This window comes from Sprattus sprattus (assembly GCF_963457725.1).
Source record: "Sprattus sprattus genome assembly, chromosome: 4".
Classification (NCBI taxonomy): Eukaryota; Metazoa; Chordata; class Actinopteri; order Clupeiformes; family Clupeidae; genus Sprattus; species Sprattus sprattus.
In genome coordinates this window covers 11,596,274-11,617,145 of record NC_137923.1, presented here as the reverse complement: position 1 = coordinate 11,617,145, position 20,872 = coordinate 11,596,274, and the positions used below count along the sequence as shown (strand labels likewise).

The 20,872-nt window shown below is 40.4% G+C and overlaps 2 protein-coding genes across 2 annotated transcripts; both read right to left on the bottom strand.

Moving 5' to 3' along the window:
- Window positions 1–1,151: 1,151 nt before the first annotated feature.
- On the bottom strand, window positions 1,152–5,820 carry rgs1 (regulator of G protein signaling 1; the record flags this gene model as incomplete). The annotated part of the gene is made up of 4 exons (XM_080836164.1): window positions 1,152–1,316; window positions 1,542–1,708; window positions 3,142–3,252; window positions 5,733–5,820. The coding sequence occupies 4 exons, from the start codon at window positions 5,818–5,820 to the stop codon at window positions 1,152–1,154; spliced, it is 531 nt and encodes a 176-aa protein (XP_080692290.1).
- Window positions 5,821–7,661: 1,841 nt separating this feature from the next.
- On the bottom strand, window positions 7,662–11,954 carry rgs18 (regulator of G protein signaling 18; the record flags this gene model as incomplete). Its single annotated transcript, XM_080838037.1, has 5 exons — window positions 11,828–11,954; window positions 10,807–10,911; window positions 9,479–9,540; window positions 8,596–8,762; window positions 7,662–7,916 (listed from the first exon to the last, which is right to left on the bottom strand). The coding sequence occupies exons 1-5, from the start codon at window positions 11,944–11,946 to the stop codon at window positions 7,662–7,664; spliced, it is 708 nt and encodes a 235-aa protein (XP_080694163.1). The 5' UTR covers window positions 11,947–11,954.
- Between the last annotated feature and the right edge of the window lie 8,918 nt (window positions 11,955–20,872).

Below are 20,872 nucleotides of genomic sequence, written 5' to 3'. Positions count from 1 at the left end.
CCAAAGAAATTACTACTGTGGTCTGGAAATGCTAAATATTCAATCACCAAGAAGTGGTTCAGGTGGAAGTGAAAGCAAAGATGACGTATTAGAATCAGTTTTATAATACATTTGGATAAGCATAGGCACTTATTGAAGAGAGGATGCTATGTCTATTCTCATCTCACTGGCTTCCCATTCTTAACTTACCAGGTTAACTGTGTCTAGCCTCTGCTGCCAAGACTTGTGATGTGAGCAAACAACCTGATACAATGACTTTCAATATATTTGAATCAAGAATGGTCAGCTTGTCCCTTGCATCAGATGAAATTCTGTGGAATGCTTCCAGGCAACCATGAAGTCTTTCAGTACCACTGGAGGGGAACTCAACCATTTTGAATAGAAAAACAGGGCAATGATAACACATTGTAAACAGAAGCTATGATTCACACGGCACATACTCCAGCTTTAAATGCCCTGGAACCTGCTGAATCATGCCATAACTAATGAGCCATGGTAAAAATAGACACTAATGCACACTTTCTCCAAACGTCTCTTTCTAAAAGGTTGTGGACTTCATTTAAGTAACTTTTATTTAAAAGGTTTTGTTATTTAGCTGACAGATGTAGATGAGAGATTCTCAGTGGAAGTTTTCAGTGGAATTTGTGTTTTTCTTTTTAATCACTGAGCACTAATACGATGAGAAAAATAAATAAACAGAGCATTGTGAAAAAGTATTCACAATCTTTAAATACAAACTGAAAATAGAATAGTTCCAGCTAGTTCTATTATTGTTTTAATTGATTCTCACCATGTCCAATTTTTCAAAATGATTCAGTAAAGGACCTTCTAATGTGATGTTATCTAGCACATTCAACCATATCCAGTTCTAGGACACCAATCTAAAAAATAAACATGATAAACAGCGTTTGTTGTAGTGTTGTTACCTTTTATCTACAGTATCTGCCTAGTTGTAGGTTATTCAACAGCATATGCAAAATGAGATTAAATGAAAACCAGGACACATAGAGGCTGAATTGGTAAAAGAAAAATAATCAAAAGTGCATTTAGAAATGTTGCGTGAATATGAAGAGCTGTTTACACTAATCTATTTACACAGTTTTCCATACAACATGTGTCCTCTGTTGTGCCTTTGTCAGTCAGCCTTTGTCTCAATTTCTCAAAATCCCTTGGTAGATGTCAGATTTTAAAAACCTTGGGTAACAGTCTCTAGCCATCAGACTGTATATTAGCCTTTGTGCCGTGTCGAATGAGTTGAGGTTGGGCTGGGAAATGTTCTTGGTTATATTTGCTCTGGTGTTACAGTCAATGTTTATCTGCAAATACAAATAAAGTCATGATTAATTTAAAGTGGGCACAGACTGGAGATCATAGCCATTCATTTAGGGAAGTGGACAGTGGGGGAAAATGCAAGTACCATATTCTTACCTTCTAAATGTATAATATTGTGTTAAAGTCACAAACACAGCAATACTTTCAAGACTTTGATAGATCACCATCATGGTCTCTTTTTCAAAGACCTCTCTGAAAAAAACTTTAACCTGTTTAGGTGCCTCCGTTTGCACAAACTCGGTGTATATTCTGTTTGCAGAGGTGATCATCTCCGGAGTGCTCTTTATCTTCTTGTACTCCTCACAGGCCAGCCAGAACAGGATGTTCTCCTCACTGTACTCGGTCCTCAGGAACTCCTGCAAAGCTGCCTGACCAGCTACAGGTGTATGACCAGGAAACACTTCATGAGGTTTGAGCAATTTATATACCGTTTGCACTGTATCGTCGATACAAATGCTGCAGTTCTGATATTCACCAAGCTTGTCTGTTTTTTTTATTTTAAGCCTAGTTATTAGTGAGAAAAATAAGCAGTCAACTCAAAACACCAGTATGGGTGATAAATATCCTACACATTCACTTGCAATGGAAATCATGCATTTCACTGTAAATTTGCATCGGCACAGACTGATCCACCACCCAGGCTTGTGATCTGTGGGCTAATGTACATATAACCCTATTAGCCCTCTCTCACGCCACTTTCCAGCTACTTATTTTTTTAAGTAAACAATGTATATTTGCACTACAACTTCTGTGAGTCTGTACATAAACAAATGTATATTATGTTTACCACTGCACATACACCCTGCACATGCTGTAAGAGTCAGTGCCCTTATTTCCTTATTCTGCACTTCATTTGTAAAAAATTAATACAAAAAATAAATAAACTACTTCTTGTAGGATGCTAAAGGCATTACTTTGGCTTTTTACCTTCCCCTGCAATAGTGCTGTCAAACGATTACAATATTTAATTGCGATTAATCACATTTTTGTCATAGTTAACTCAAAATGAATCACGATTAATCGCACATTTTTATCGATTCTAAATGTCCCTTCAATTATTTTTTTCATCATGTTGTTTTTGAATTTTTTTATTTTAATGCTCTTATCAACATGGAAAAGTGGATTTGCTTGCTTTATGCAAACGTTTTATTTTATTGAAAAACAACATTGCCAAACAGTGCGGTACAAAATAAAATTATAAAGTGCACATTTCAGGTAAACAAGGACTCAGCCTATAGTGCAGTTAAACCATGGCTTAATAGTTTCTTTTTTTCAAGTTTGCTGGGAACATAAAAGTCAGGCCTCTTATTTCAGAAACAATGAACCGTAACAGTTAGGTTACCAATAAAAGGTAAGCCTACTACTTCTTTGCTTTCAGCTAGCTGCCTGCTGACATTTTCAGACAACAGTGAAGCTCGCTTCTTTTGCACAACACAACTTTTAAAAGTAAAGACAAGCTTTTTATCACTCATTTCGCCGGATCGCGCTCACCATTCACTCAAACCGTAAATGTAAGCCTACTACACACTTTTTTTTTTTAAACAACGTTTATCTTGTGATAAAAAAATTGACGGCGTTAAAATGGGTTTGCGTTAACGCCGTTAATAACGCGTTAAACTGACAGCACTACTCTGCAATAATAAGGTTGAATATTCTCTAAAATATTGTTGTGAAAGAACAGCCAATACAGGATAATAAAATACTGTCACAATCTGCATTTAAACAAAATGTTGTTCATTGATTTTAAAACAGTTTCAACTAAACAATAATTATTACAATACTTAATACTTGTTTATCTGAGTTTCTTACCTTTGCAGGTGAGTAGTTTGTCTATTGACTCACTCCAAGTATCAGCATCCACAAGCGGATCCTTAGAGAAGCAACAAAATCTGCCCTTGAAAATAACATTGAGCTCTTTCACTGATGCAGCATGTGGACAGCATGATTTTACATGACTGTACAGTAAGATTATACCAAAGTTTTGGGTGTCAAAGAAATTCAGATGAAGCATGAGAGAGTCTTGCTCTCACTTGTAACTTAATGCTCTGAAGAGTAAGTTTTGCCATATTCACCATAGAGAAAAGCTTAACTGCCTGTCAAAGTGAGACAGCAGTCACTGAATATGCTTACTGCTTCAGATGCCGCTTTATACTGATCGACACTTACGTGCAGTAATAAACCAAAGTGAAGAGTCGTGCCTATCTAGTGCACTTTCAGACAACTTCATAAAAAGAACTTTAAAATTCACCACTTCAAGCATCCTTCATAGAGTTCATAACTTAGTTTTTCATAAAAATATTGATTGACTGACCCCTCGTAGATTAACTAGATATGAAAAGACACTCACAATATGGCCATGGCCTCCACTGTTGTCCGCCTTGTCTAGCGAGTGTAAACATTTGACTGTGCTTGGTATTGTGATGGGTCTGCACATCTCCTTCCAATAATGGAACACATGAAAATCAGCATGCAAAGCATTGTTTTTGGAACGCTGCCTAACATGTCTACTCGCCCTTCAGGGAGACTCAGTCTGAAGCAGTGATTTAAATGGACTCTATTGTGACTTCAGTACGAGTGACTTTTTAATATTAAAAGAGACGTATCTCTCTGTCTATGTAGGTCTTGAACTGGAGATTCTTTATGCATGCGTCCATTTTATATTGCATATGAACCTGTATAGGCCAACATGAGTCTATTTAGTCCCGCATTACTTGAATGCAGAAGATTGCTTCATAAAATATTCTCTTAAATGTCATTGTGTGTTGTAATGCAAATATAATTTGACCCATAATGTGACTGTGAGTGCATTGTGAGCTTCCTTTCTCATACAAACTGCTTTTTGCTCACAAAGTACAAAGCACTTATTTGTACCATAGCCTACTTTCCCTCTCTCTTTTTTTGATGAATACATGTTACATACAGGCAGACAGTCTAAATAATGAAAACTGTATGCCTGTGATTTTCTTTGCCAGTCAGTCATTTCACTATATTCACAAGAATCCATGTGCTATTGAAATGAGGAGTCTCTGCCCATGTGTAGTGCTATGGGGATGAGGAACGGGTTTTCATCATCGAAACTTGCCTCTCAGGGGAAACCGGGCCCTAAGCCTGGCTGACTGGACCATCCCTCTTCCCATTCCCCTCAGGGATTTCTCTGTTTCCCTACTGTTGAGGCGTCGTCAGCATGTTAGCAAAAATCACTCAATCATATAGTTGCACACACATCCATTACATTCATGCTCACAATTAAAATGATCATTATAAGGCAATGGGTGTAACAGCAGTGTGTGCAAGACCGGAATTCAATAGTATTAGATGGTAAATGTTGTAGGATAGGGGCACTGATATATAATTCTGGCCCACTCCTCTGATTGCAATGCCCTCTCGACAAATTTACATAAGTGAAAACATCTCCCTTTTAGATTTCGTTAAGCATTTACACTCCATTATCTGCTTACATGCTGTTGGATGCTGTGGATGCTGTTGGACTTTAAATGGGTTTAAAAGCGACTTTTGACCATAAAATCTCACAATTGATTCCTTTTGATGAGCCTCTTGTTCAAAGGAGCACCAATAAAGGTGTTCATTTACAGGCCAAAGTGAAATGCACCTACATATTGCATATAGACACAGACAGAGGGCTGGCTTTTAATGAAGACCTTTTTAAGATGGGTGGTTGTTGTGAAACCATTCACCAGAGCGAGTAGGGTAATTGCTTTGCTTATATGCAATCTAATCGTGACACAGGCAAATAGCAGAAAAGTGTTTATGTGTATTGATTCCAGGTTTCATTCAGTTGCCAAAGAGCTTCAAAAAGATGTCCTGCGTGCGTGGATGATAGTGTGATAGGGTGCTGTGAACAGGAAGAGGTGATGGTGAGGCCACTGCACTGCACAACGTTTTGTTGATTAAGCAAGATCTGACATCATCAGTTAGCATGACTGACTCTTTCTCTCCCATCGTAGAACAATCTCTGACAAGCACAGGAATTCAACAGTGAGGGAATGTCTATAATGTATGATCTTGTGAAGCAAGTGTTTCCTTCACGCACATGCGGGGGATTGAGCCTCGCCAGTGAGAAAAGAATGAATATTTCATGTCGGAAAAGTCGGCGTAAGCAATTCTCAGGCAGCTCTTTCCCCCCATTTGCTCCATAACTGGCTGCTCAACACAGTCAGAGTCCATTACCACAGCAGCACGCTGGGCACAAGTCCTCCTCCTCCACCTTAAACTGCAGGATTGTCAGTGGACAACAATAAGTTGTGTGCTGTAATATCCATAGTTGAAAATAAATATGATCAAATTTATATGATGATTTATATGTTGTTGCAGGATGCATGATTTGAAATCACTCAAGAAGAATGTCATCCTAAGTGCTTATCCCATCTGCCCACACTGACCTTGAGAGACCCCATCCCATCCGGTTGCTGGGCATGTAAATTGCAGCAGGTGATGGAAAATACCAGGGCTTGTCCAATTTGCATCCATAATGATCGAGCCAGCCAGATAATTTGATTTCCAAAACAGCTTGGAGTCAGTATAGTATTCACCCATGTAATCAATGCAAACACTCATTTTTTCATTTATCTGAGAAATGATGTAGACTGTTTATTTGTTTAAGAGAGTAGATGTGGTTAACTCTCTGATGTTACTCCTGTCATTACATGTGTCACTTAACATGTGATTTATTCTTGTATAGTTGTATACCTCACCAGAATGGATTATCTTTGTCGGATTTATTCCATTTTACATTCAAATGTTCAGTCGATTTGAATATTTATGTGCAAATTGCTTCAACTGAAATGTATCTTTATTGGGTATTATGTGGTACCTAACTCCAAATTGCTAGGTTCAGGCTTTTTTAGAAAATACCTCTCTGATGTTTCCAGAGTACTTGGTTCCACAACAGCTTTTCCTGTGTTTACATTATATTTTCATTAGCTGCCATGGAAACAGCCTTTGTTGCTCCAAGTTGACCAGTGGGTGGAGCTGTGCTTCTGTCATGGCTCTGAGACTCAGGTGCTGCGTCTTGAGCACAGATGAACAGAGATACTGCCTTGCACTGGCATGGGATTCAGCAGCTTCAATAGTGGGAAAGAGATAAATATTTCATGTTCAAACTTCAGCAAATCTGTGCAGTGGTTCTCCTCTATGCCTCTGGTTGTGTTGTGGCCCCCAATGTGTGTTGTGTTCAGAACTCCTGAATGTGAATGTAATTGTAAATGGTTCATTTTAGGCTATTCCACCTTCCCAACCCACCCCGCCTGCCAAGACTTTATCCCTTGAGCTATCTCCAGAGGGCTTCATCATTTTTCAGCTTCGCTATTGAGTTCTCACAACCATTTTTTGACATGGTTGGACTTAGTTTCGTTTCAGGGATCTGTTGCATATGTGGCAAGTGAGGGATGAGAGAAGCTAAAATGAGATTCTGTGTGAACAGCTCAACATTGCATACATAGGTCCATGTTTCAGAAGAAAGCCCAAACCTGTAACGCAGAGTTGCTAAAGTAAGTTGAGACAGCCCTAGTGTGACAGTGTGTATGGTAATAATGAGGACAGCTTTCTGATCCTGAATACATGCAGATGCACACAAATGATGACAAAATCAATCTTTATAATATGGGCGGTAATCGTTTGTATGTGGGGGCTGGCAAGTTTTGAAGGAGTAACATGACTAACATATGGATTTGTGCTGGGCTTTAACTCCTGTCAAAGCAGCAAAATAATAACTGGCTGTGATAGATTTACCATTCCACTGTGAGATAATTCCATCATTTTTGATATTCAGTCTGTGATTCCACAACATTTTAAATGAGGGGGAAAAAGTTGGACACAGTGCATTTCAATTCTGTCTATGTGCATGCATAATTGATATGCACTACATGCACTACAAATCTCATCCATCAAGGTATGATAAAATGTCATCAGGTAAGAACACGATAGACTCCAGTACCCAGCAAGTCCCACCTCTCGGTGTTGTGAATGTGCAATGAAAAATTATACATTCCAAGGAAGACTTAAAATATATATTTGCAAAAAAGAAAATGCCAGGACATCCAAGCAGTAAGTCCATGTGCATGGCCCTTTTATTTCACAAAGCTGGGCTTATGTACATCATATATGAATATACTATATGAACACTTACATGTTTAACTATAGCAAAATCGTATGTACACTTTACAAGTAAAACAACATTAAATAACCTAATTTATCAATCAAGACACATTATTAAAATTAGATTAATTTATCATGTTAGTATTCAGGTACAGTGCTAGAAAAGGTAATTCATTATATTGACATACTCAACATCTAAGAAACATGTTGAATCGCTATAGCCTTGAGTCTGAGCCAAATGCAGGCTCGCCTCGGTCGTTGAACACAAAAGACCGGGACCGCCTCCTTGTCATAGCACCTGGGGCTTTTCTCCTGGTCAGGCTCAGGTAGATGTCTGATTTGAGGAAACGTGGATAGCAGTCTTTCTTCATGAGGGCATAGATTGTACCCTGTGCCACGTCGAAACAGGTGGTGGTGGGTTTAGCAATGATTTTCTGGATGGCAACTCTGGTCGAGTGGTCGATGTTAATCTGAATAAGAAATGGGTGATTGACAGTGAGGAGGAGACCACCCACACAGTGCTTTTGTAGCTTCAGGCCTCTCTTTCACTTCTACTTATAGCCCTACTTCCCTTGTCTGCCTGATTTCGTCACAATCCTTCCTGATCACCTAAAATTAGACGTTGCTCTCCATCTCTCACATTTCAATTATTTCCACTCTCAGCAGTAAGTTTCATCACAAAGTTAACTTTAACTTGAACTCTCAACATGTGTAGCATATGCCCAGGTGCCCTCTCAAACTGAGTGTGTGGGTGAGAGAGAGTGAGGCTAGCACAGGCAGCTGTGGAGGAGAACCACACGCTTCACAAACGGTCATCTCCCCACTGCTCGTGTTCTCTACGGCGATGAGAAAAGTAACATCTAAATGTAGATTTGAATGAATGTACGGTTTCATTTTCTGTCATGCTAGGCCTACTCATGCTATTTACCTAGTTTCGCCTGTGTGTCAGCAGATATGTATTTACAGTAAGGTACCTCTGAGGCACTAGCATTCAGCAGTATCCAACTGAAAGTTATCCACAATGTCAAAAAAGTAATGGCAGGTAATGCTAAACTATGCTGTGAGGTGTCCTGAACCTTGATGTATTACTGTCACTACAGTAGTAATGTAGGGCTGCAGTGATGAGGTGGCGTTAGTGATGTCTGTTACCTCCTTCGGAGAGTCATTTTCTATGTATACAGCATAGATCTGCTTGGCTTTGGAGGGCAGTTTGGTGTTTGATTCGGTTGTCTTGTAGTCCTCACAGGCTAACCAGAACTCAATGTTCTCCTCACTAAACTCGGTGCGAAGGAACTGTGTGAAAGTCTTTACACCATCTGGACGGAGGCAAAAGGAAAAGAAAAATCCAAGATGTCCATGTTAATTCGCTCAGATTGACAGATTATTACTTAATGCTTTAGAATTACATAAAAATGGTCATAATAAGACTGAATTTCCATCATTATTGTGCATATGATGTGTGCATGTGTAAGACTCTTTCCTTGTTTGTTTGCCTAATAGATTAATAAATAACCTGAGGGACATGCAAAGCAATGGTACCTTTCAGTGACCAAATATAGCCTATCATCAAACGTGGCAGTGAGCTACGAATCCTCAGACAGTTTGTAAACATGTACATAACATGTCTTCCTCTCTTTTTACTACTGAAACAGCTGTCACTGTTTGGTGAATTGGTCTGCCTGAGAGTGTGTGTGGATAGTCACAAGTGTCTTAATGTGTGTGTGTGTGTGTGTGTGTGTGTGTGTGTGTGTGTGTGTGTGTGTGTGTGTGTGTGTGTGTGTGTGTGTGTGTGTGTGTGTGTGTGTGTGTGGTGTGCATGTGTGAAACTGAAGCAGACCTTTGAAACCTCTGCAGTCAGTATTACACTACAATTTAGCAACAGTATGTTCATGACTGACAAACTATGAAGTGTGTACTAGTGTGTTAAAGACCATACAGCCATGTAAACTGATTAAACTTGAGTTTGCTGAGGAACAGCCATACAGAAACCAGGGCCCAACAGTTTTGAAAGTGCACTAAAAAAAATGCTTACCCGAATCATTTAGCAGTTCTTCAAAGGAATCACTCCATCTTAAAGCAGTGGCTGGTGATGTGCTGAGAAGACACACAGATTTGATAATTTTCGTTAAAATTCATGAGAACGCATATTCCGTCTCAGAGCTCAAAATGTACATTACATATTTGTGAATGCCAGTGCTCTTGTCCTCTCATTTATCATATTTTAATGACAAGACAAAGTTCTACCAATATTTTGCCCATTTCCCTCAGAGCAAATGTATTGATAAACTGTAACTACAGATAGATCTTCGGGAGGCCAGGGGAAAGCTGCTGATGAAGCTGTCTGACTGAATGTGAATGACCCCTGATGGTCAGCTCCATGGGCTCTGTTGACCCTTGTTAGTAGCTCCATGGGCTCTCTTGACCCCTGATAGTAGCTCCATGGGCTCTGTTGACCCCTGATAGTAGCTCCATGGGCTCTGTTGACCCCTGATAGTAGCTCCATGGGCTCTGTTGACCCCTGATAGTAGCTCCATGGGCTCTGTTGACCCCTGATCGTAGCTCCATGGGCTCTGTTGACCCCTGATCGTAGCTCCATGGGCTCTGTTGACCCCTGATCGTAGCTCCATGGGCTCTGTTGACCCCTGATAGTAGCTCCATGGGCTCTGTTGACCCCTGATCGTAGCTCCATGGGCTCTGTTGACCCCTGATAGTAGCTCCATGGGCTCTGTTGACCCCTGATCGTAGCTCCATGGGCTCTGTTGACCCCTGATAGTAGCTCCATGGGCTCTGTTGCAGCCTTGGCACACACCGGATTAGGGCCAGTACAGCTCTGCTCCAGTGTCAACTGCTGGCCATGTATATATAAATACCACACTGCTCAAATCATGATCGAATCTTTCGTAATGATTTGTGTTATGAATTGTTGAAGTGGTCAGGCCAAGTCTGTGACTTTCCAGTGGAAGCAGAACAGCTCCGGTCATGAAGATGTGCATGAGATGTGCATGGCAGCTTCATGCCACTCATCACACACACAGTTAATTTAGCCTTCTACAGTTACACTTCATGTAGCCTTCTACAGTTGTGATTAACCACATCAACTTGTTCAGGAGTCATTTTGGGATGGGATTGAGATACTTTGTCCTCTGGTGAGCTGTTCACATGATGTGACATTCTCATTGTTAAATTTGACCAAGGATTTCCTCGTGAACAGCGACGCTACAAGTTCCCTCATTCCCTTATCTGTCCAGTTCTTTTGAAGACTTCCCTTGTATTCATCTCCATGTAACACGTCTCTTCCAAACTTCTGAGCTTCTCTATTTCAAATAGGGCTGAATAACTTGAATGAAAGCCAGGCCTCACCTGTTAACCGTTGTGGTTGCCTTCTTCTCCGGGCTTACATTTTCATGAGAGCCGGATTTGGAAAGAAGAAGACTCAATCTGCTCTTCCGATCTTTGTCTCTGAATCTGGGAAGGGTGCAAAGCAATACACTAATTAGAAGTTTCCTATGGAATGAGTATAAGGTCAGTACAAACAGTATCCCAAACTTCCCAATTAAAAAAGCCCCTACGATTTGAAGACAAAGGACTGAGATGTGAAATTGCATGTCATAGCCACTGTTTCTTCCTGCCACTGTTTCTGCTGGTTAGAGACAGAGCATGATCAAGGCTAGACAAAGGGAACTTTGAGAAAAAGGAGAAGTCTGCTATTTTTGCTTTACTTACTTTTAAAAACTCACTTTCTCATTTACATAAGCACTGCCAATAACACACTGTCAAATGAGGAGGATTATAGCTGGAGACTATTTTTCTGGGTTTAATACTTTTAATTTGTATCCATGGGCTTATCTGTGGGCTTTATTTTTGACGACACCAACAGTTTCACTCAGGCACTGTGTCTTTCATCATACTGTCTTTCGAACATTCGCCTCAGCATTTTCTCAAACATCCATGTCAAAGTAACTGTACTGCATCAAACAATGTGTAGACTATTGTTCTCTTAAAGTGCTATTTATCAGGTACAGCCACAACTACCTTTAGTATGAAAAGCTTGATTCTAGATCAAAAATTCTGTATACCTTTCATGCCTTACTAAACGACAAAATGTATCTTGCTGAATATGCACAGAAACTCCGATTGCCTATTGTTGATATTTTGCATGTAATACCACCATATAGACATTTACACTTTTACTTTAACCACACAAACTAGTTCACATCATTGAGCAATCCAAAATAAAGGAAGTTGCAGATGTCTTCATTTTACACGAGTGAATTTTGCAAATCTTTCATGCATTGAAATATATTTAACAACATGTACAAACCAACAATTTCTGAGAGAATATGCATATAGAACTTTAGTGAGGGTTGTTAATAAAACGTACCTTGAATTTTCATCCCTCAATAGGGCATTATCATCTCCTGGGTCGAACATGTTGAAATATGCTTCCTTCTCAGGGGCTGAAAAGTTGAAGTGAGGAAATAGAAAAAGCAAGGTCTCCATGCTCTTCCTCTTACTTTGTCAGTCATGAAACTAAACCCTCAGAAAAGTTGCACAGTTATTTAAGCACTTTAGTGTAGGGAGTGTGTCTTTTTAAAGTTTCTAAACAGTACATTTCCTCTACCTCTCGCACAGCTTCCTGTAGTGGGAAATTACCTTGTGCTTACGGAACACTCTCTATGCTAGAATTTCCAACGCAGTCACCAGCTGAGCTTGCTACCCTATAAGCTAATGAAGCTGATGCGATAATTTGTTATTTTCCTGTAGGGTAGACTAGCCGAGTCTGGCCTGAGGTGATCAGATATAAAGCTGTCTTTTAGTGCATACTCTGTAGTCATCTAAATCAACTCATGTACGGATGCCACATGATGTACATTTACTTTTTCAATGGAATAGTACAGTTGTTTGGTCTGAGCAGTTGTTTGCAATTACTCTTTTACCCAGTCTAGTCACTAGCCAGACACAGCAGACACAGTGAAGCCCAATGTAATGAACAGAGGGATGCATCCACAGAGACCTGATGTGACTGTTTCCACAGTATCAGTGGGCTAATGGTGATGGACAGACTCCCTGTGACACAGCAAATGACAACAGGGAATTGAAGCAATCTCAGGCCGACAGAGACAAATGTGATATCTTTGTCTAAACAACAACTGCGACAGAGGCGGAATCCCTAGGAGAAAATGTGTCTGCCATGACTAAAGAGGATTCTCCACGATCAGATTGTGTCCTCACAGGTCAGAGTTGTTTCTGATGGAAGAGTGTTTCTAAAACATACTTGTCTGTTGTTTATCTGCTCAAGAGTTGCTCTTCTTTACATGCAATAATAAACCAACCCATTACACCTCTGCTTCAGCTAAGGACATTTAAAATGGACCACCATGTCTCAACATAATCATCAACATGTGGATGTTGGGGAAAGCAGAAAGATGCTTTGGTCAAAGGACCCTCACACCATATGTGCCATGAGGAATTGTTCAGTTTCTAATTGCTGTTCATCATAACTGGTTTCACTTATTTAACAGGGTCATATAATGCCCTCTACAGTAGTGTACTGATTTTCATAGTGTATGGTCATACTCTTAACACAATGTCGCCAAAATGTTTGCAACTGACTTTGCCACATAATTATCTGAGAAACAGCCATCTTTGGCACATGCTGTATTTTGCAAAAGGATTAAAAACTCTCCTGCATGACAGCAGAATGATTACAAGTGCAAACAGCACTGAAACTACCTCTGAAAATAACCAAATGGCGTTTAAGATTAAACAAAACTTAGACTTTACTTGGATATAATTTATTTCCTTTGTCACTTTGGGGTTCATATGAGGGAAGACATGTAAAACTCAGGAGAAGCCTCCAGCCATGCTATATGTAAGGCTTTATAGTATTAATTACTTGCCAGAAATTCAAAGATTGTTTGCTTGAGATAATGTGAGGAGATGAATGATCCCTCAGTAGTGCTTTCCCCTCTGTAATTAAGCTAATTACCCCCAATGCTATGTCATCTAGGACATCACCACTTGTTGTTAATTTAGAAGACAGCATATGAGACATACCCCCCCCCCCCCCCCCACCAGAAAAAGAAGTAACTGTAGTTGTGCACCCCACAATACAAGCAATTTAGACTATAATGTCATTATCACATCTAATGTTAAACAAATGTGATAATGTGACCCTGTGACATTCACAAAGAAGAAATGACTTTGGAATGGCTTGAATGAAGGTCAATAGCCAAGAGTTAGTTTGCCATAGTGGACATGGATAGGTAGTATTTAAGTTGCACGCGGGACAGATTTTTTTTTTTTAGGTAGTGGTACATAGGGGCAACAACGTCTGTCTCATGTAGTTTTTGGGTAATGTGCATAATCAGTGAGCATGCAGCATAGTGCAAACTGTATAATGCCTCAACAAGCAGACTTACTTAAACCAACCCAGTGGCATTGCCATGCCTGACTAGCCTCACATTCATCTAAGATGTGATATGAGGCTGATAGTGGTGGATGCATCTTATTCTGCATTAGCCCATGTTGCCATGTTTCTCAAGTTCACAGGAGGTAACCTAACAAGTCATCCATACCATTGAGTTGTTCACTGAGAATATTTGCCTCTAGCCACTTTGAAGCAAATAAATACATTTGCCAAATGCAGCTGTGCAAGGGCCGGTAATGGTAATGCTATGCCCTTGTTTGGACACAGTTAGTAGTTGGGTGTGAAATACTGAGAGATCTAAGAATAGTGTGCATGGAGTGTCATAGTATTAGATCAGTCACTAGGTTTGACCCAGCAACATAAACATTGGCTCTGAAGGTAACTTGACAGCACCAAAGATAAACTAGCAGGCTTACTGAGATGCCCCAGAAATGGAACAATACTGGTGGTATCATTATTATATGGTAGGTTTATTCTTGATGAGCATCATAAAGCTAACATGCAAAACAGCATCCATTTTTGAAGAATACTTTCTTGTCAAAAATGCAGGGTTAAATGTTTGGCCAAATGATTGTGCCTCATGGCTGTAAGGAATGCTGAAATGATTCAGATCCATGCACCAGAAAGTTCTATGACGTGTGACTGAAAATAGGTGATATTTTCTCATAACACAACTGTCACACTGACAGACAAAATCGTCTTTAGAAGACAGAACAAATCGGGAAATGTGAGATCGAAACTGTAGTGTTCTTATGAGAAGATAAACCTCCTGTCTGGAATTAGCTTTAGGCCTACACTGCTGTAAACTGCATTTTGAAGAGCAATTCTACTCAGAAAGCAAACATGGTGAGGCTGGAGCCTTTTCTGTGGAAGTCACCTTATGTGTGCTACAGATGCTGCAAATGACTGAACACACAATACAGCTAAGGCTGGGTTTCTCTTTAGGCATGTTCCACATGCTCTTAGAAACAGAAACAGCACATTCTGTAGATTGAAGCATGTCAACTACTCTCTTGTGCAGCTCAGATCTCAGGGATCCATTTTAAAATATTCATATTATTTGACTTGCAGTGCTGGGATGGGGGGGGTGTACAAAAAACATCAAATGAAACAGAATGTAATAATGTCAGTGTTTTATGTTTGTGTAAGCTCTTTTGTCCAACCCAAACCTCACCCATCAGTGTCGTGTTTCCGCCACCTGGATCCTTCTCCTCCTCCTGGTTGATGAGAACCCCGAAGTTCCTCAGAGGCACACTTTCATCTCCGGATGTTCCGACGCTGGCTGGAAATGAGAGGGGGCAGGCGGCATGGGGTGGCTGCTGGAGGTAGGGGAAGGCCCTGGGTATGTCAGAACATGACGGACTGACAGCCTCCATCTTAACAGGGGCATCAGGATGCTCCCCGGGGTGCCAGCATGAGACAGACCCCCTGCTGACCGCCCCCACCACCACCAACCCTGTTCATCCTGCCTTTTCATCACCATCTCTGTATTAGCAATTCTCTTTCTGAGTGCAGCAATTTTGTATGCTGCCTGACAAGAGATGCTTCTGAAAATGGCATGGAGTCAGCCAAAAACTATGACACCGTGGCAGAAATGTAAGTAGATTTTCTGCATTAATTTGAGCTGTCAAGAAGCCATATTTATCATTCATGTTTATCATAAGAATAACAGTCATAACAGTGGTAGTATAATAAGCACAATGTCAACATCATCAAACATGCAAGCATGCTGGGATCCCCCTCACAATTGTGCTTCTGTTCTTACCAGAAAGTGCTCGGCTTCCTGTAAAGATTGAGTTTCTCAGCAGCGAGGCAGCAGACAGCTGTCTGAATACAACACAAATGAAAGCACCAAAATGGCTGCTGCTCTCAGGAGTCCACTTCCTGTGAAGAACCGCAAGTCAAACAGACCTGAACCCTCACCACAAACAAGGGGGAGTTCAATGTTCTGTGATAACAAGCTTACAAGAATACGTGTTTTTACAGTCAGACTTTTAGGATGGGTGCAAGAGCAATTACAGACAACACTCAATTATGCTTCAAAAGGCCACTACTTTGCCTTATTTTTACAGAACACTATAACTGAGTGAATAAACCGTTTTAACTTTATCTGTGCTGACGATAAAGCTCATTTTAGCAACAATATGGCCAATATTTCAGTGACTGACAGCTGGTTTATGTAGTGGGTATTACACAGCTGGTCTCAAAGTATCTCACTTTTTGCCGAGAGTTGGTAATACAAAATGGGGAGAAGGACCTTACACGATTAGCCTTAAAGCTATAAAACAATACAGTGAACAGAATACGTAGAATAGGCATATCACAAAACTAATATGACCATTCTGCTTTTAGAAAGAAAATGACAATGAGCTTATTTTCAGCATAACTGCTTTTTCTAAACAAGTACTGTCATCTATAAAAAAGTTTGCATCAAGGCAGAGACAGTAAATTGCTGTGAAGCTGATAGCTAACTGCCCTTAATTCAGGCTTCATCATGGATGGGTTCTTCGTTGAAGTCAAATTGAACAACTAAAGGGGCCCCAAATATGTAATTGATACACTGTTTCACTTTCTGTAATTGTAAAGTGGACAGATGTCAGTTGGTAGAGAGAGCAGTGTGCACATGGTTGCATACGAGAGCACAAATATGGACATGAGCACCCTCTGGTGTAAGGATTCATGCACTAGACCTTCAGATTATTGAAAGTTGACTAGCTAAACACTTGTTCTACTAAACATCTGAGCTTATGACTGACAATTAGTTGTTGGCAGCACCATTTGCATCTTCACAAACGTGCTGACCCCATGAACCCTCTCACAGTAATGTTACACTTGCAAAGCCTTTATCACTGGACAGTAAATACAATCCCTAAAAGGCTCTCACAACCTTAATTTGTCTTGGCACACCAGGAAATGATGCCCGAGTGTGATACTCAAACCTCTTTGTTGAAGTGCAACAACTTTCAAAGCATGAAGAGTTGATGACTGCCCTGTGGCTTAGACACAGCCCCGTCCTTCAGTCCCCACTTGACTGTTCTCATCTAAAGAGGCCCAGTTGCACCCCATGAAAGCTCTGCAGGGCTCTGAGGCCATTACATACATTTGCCCAAACTGATGGAGCCCAGCATCTCAAACGGCTTGAATTGGATGACACATGGATACAAATCAGAGTTTGCATGGCGCAAACTCTGTGATCAATAGACATTTTCTCTGTAAGAAAATGCATCAGTAATCAATTGAACTCCTGGCTTGTTGGTCTCTTAAAGGGGGCCATGATTTTCTGGTTTCCCTCTTTCCTCTGTGTGTTGTATAGCTTTTGTGCATGTACGTAAACGGTCTGCAAAATTACAAAAGCCCAAAGTACACGCCAGAGGGAGTAACTCTCTCCCACAGAAACCACTTTTTTTAGATGCCTGAAACACCCTCCTAGAATTCCAGCCTTTCCTTCTGTTACACGATGGCACAATCTCGTAACACAAACCATATTGCCCAACGACGATGTTATTGCCTGAAGAGCTGACCAATCAGAGCACACTGGGCTCATCAGGAGGGGGGAGGTTTGAAGACAGGAGCTCTAACACACTTTCAGACAGAGGGTGAATAATAATGATAATGGATTTCCGCGTCGAAGACAACACATGTAATAATAATAATGAAATAGTATGTTTTGGATCATTGAAGCATGTACATCTATTCTAGTAGACCCCAAAAATTAAATTATGAACATTGAAAATGAGCATAAGTGGTCTCCTTTAAACACACGGTTTAACTGGATGAGTAACTGGTAGAGGCTGATGTGCAGCACTCATTTTCCAGTTAATGCTGTGCCACAGAAGACACTATGCTCTCCACAGGCCCAGAAGACAGGAAACACAGATATGGAGTTTGTTGTGGTCTGGTAATATTGTTTCTATAAAACACCAGTATCATTTTATGTTGGTATTCAGTGGATGTAAAACTCATCAAAGCTATGATTATTAGTCATTTTTCTTTACGTGGAGATGAAAAAGATAATCATACATTTCCTCACTTGGACCTAGCAAATATAAAAAGATTATATCTCTGTTAACAGATGTAGGGTTGTTGGATTATTTTCAGTTATGAAAGTTCAACTGTGGCAGAGGATTTCATGTTGAGAAGTAAATGAACATTGGTCGCATGCCTCTCAGGGAGCCAAGAATGCAAACAGAGAGCAGTAATATCTTTTTAACTGGATTTTGGTGGGAAATTCAGAATTATGACTAATATTATCACTAAAAGTGTGCCCACAAAACTATTCCCTTCTTGATATTTGTTGTAGACTTTCAAACTTTCAAACTGATCAGCATGGATTTTAGATTTACTGGTTGTGTAATGAACCCTCGACTGAGCCGATTTCATAGCTGAGAGTAGCTGGCACTGTCCCCTGCCCAATTGATTGTTTGTCACAATCAATGATTGGATTTTAACTGATTACCCCACAGTAGATGCTCTGAAAGAATCTGTAGGAAGTACTCTTGGAATGGACCATTTAGACTGCTTAGACTAAGAGAGGACCACACCAGATAAACCGCAACTTGAGCAGGTGTGTTCAGTCATCTCCAGGTCACCATCAAGTGCATTATACCCTAAGGGTTCAAATACACATACGCGTTTTTTAAAAACGGGACACGAGCAAATGCATTGATTCCTATGGTACGGCGCGCTTTGCGTGTGCGCCCCTTCTCCACCACGCGTTACGTCTTTGTAGCGTTTTTTAGGTGCGCTTAAAAGTTGAACTATTCTCAACTTTCCAGCGCAAGGCAGGGAAGCGCACCGCTCATCAATGTCACACTCGGCCCAGGCAGCCAATCAGATCAAAACTACTTTATCACTTATTTCCTGTTTTTATGCTGGAAGATGTGGTATGATTAAGCAATATAGCACGAGTGGGAGTGGGATTATCCCTTACCTACCACACTCCCACGAGTATTGCTTTTATAAAACAATTCTACAGTCAACAAATGAACATTTTAACACGAAAAATAGTTCCATTTTCAACGTCAGAATTTTGAATGAACGGTTTTCATCAATGCGCTTTCATCGCGGAGTGATTATTATTAGCTGTGAAAAGTCTGTTTTGGCATCCGCACTTTGCCAAGGGGTTACTGAAGCGCGCCTAAAAAAAGACGCGTATGTGTATTTGAACCCTTAATCAACTCTCTTCACACTTTAGAGTTTAGTTTAAATCAAGCATTCAAACAATCATCATTAAACAAATGATTTTTGTCTTGCAACCATATATCCACATACATCATTTGACACCATACATTGAAATGTTATTGCAAAAGTTTCATTTGTCGTGTTGGAAGAAGATGACACGCATGCAAATGTGAACATAGCCTTCTTTTAGTTTTGGTGTGATGTTTCTTTTTTGTCATCAGTACACATGCCACTCAGTGAACCTACGCCACTGATTAACTCAATGTCAAGAAGCCTCCTCTTTGACTAAGATTAGTGACAAATTAGGTTGTTTTCACTCACTGAGGGAGATTAATGGTCAAGGACATGGACCCTCGGGGTGATTGACTCAGTTGCACATTTAAGCCCCATCACTTTGGACAGGTTCACTGCCCACAGGAAGTCAACCCTGCGGGCAGCTGACGCCTAAAACGCTCATCTGTCATGTCTCGTCACACAGAAATGACAGGGTCATTTTTGAGAAGCAGAATAACTCAATGTTTCACACCTTTTCGGAGTGGAATGAAACGTCTGGTTCAAACTGTGACAGCAGTTCCGTCGCGCTTCAATAGCTTGGGAAAGTGGGGGGTGGTTGTGGGATGGGGGGTGAGGACAACTCCTCAAAATGGGTGCCAGAGATGATGTGGAGATCAGTTTCAGCTGACTGATTTCTGTCTGTGCAGGATTCTCTCCAGGGACTCGGAGGAAAAGCCTCAATTTTGATGCACTTTTCCCTTGCATTAGCTCCTTTTGTACTCAGAAAGCATGACTGTTTTTTAAGAAATATGTCCTTGGAATTCACTCTCGGTTCGTCTTTTGTTCCATTTGAAGTCCCAGTAAGGGTGCTGTGAAAACATGGTACAGCATACAAATATACTTCAAAACATAGCATGCAATACAAGCGGGAGAGCTGTGATTTTTATGAACAGATATAATTGCTCCCCAGTGATGTGGTATGTATGGGTTATGATATACGAGGGCTGTTCAAAACACACACGTGGAATTGCAGCACAGTCCAAACCAGGTGTTATCAGTGTATCCTCCCTCTAAGCCCACAAACATATGGGTTTAAGGATTCCCAGTGCACAATGGGGGATGAATTTGCATACTAGATGTGCTGTGTTGGAGAAAATGATTCATACTGTCTTGAGTCCGTGATGCTTTTTTTTCATTGTCCATGGGAGAATTGATGTTTCATGTTTAATGTCTCTATTCCCATAAATGGGAAAGGAGAGTATAAAATGGGGCAATCATCTCTAGTGCATTTTTGTCAACTTGGACTGCCTCTTAAGTGTGTGTGTGTGTGTGTGTGTGTGTGTGTGTGTGTGTGTGTGTTTCTCAGAGAGAGAGCGAGAGAGAGACTTCAGTTATTTTCCGTGAAAATACTCTCATTAGACCCAGCTGTTTGGAAAACATGGTCTTTGAAACCTATTTCGGTAATCATTTTTGTATAATAATGAGACCGTTATCTTTGAAATCCCCCTTGTCAGGAGTCTAAGCAGAGCAACAAATTAATATGCAAAGAAACCAGGTCACAACAAGACAGAATCTGCCAGTCAAGACACATAATGCTGGTACAACAGATATTCTTGGTTACAATCAATTGATGAGTACTGTTATTACATGGAACCAATGAGCTAATGAAGGGGCACTCATACATTGTTTATTGAGCTGAAACATAGGGCCTGTTTGAAAACTTAGAAAGCTGTCTTGATCCTTGATCTCTCGTTAGACAGGTGTGTGACGAGACATGTCTTTTGGGTGAAGGCATCTCAAAAAAATGTTTGTTTCAAACAG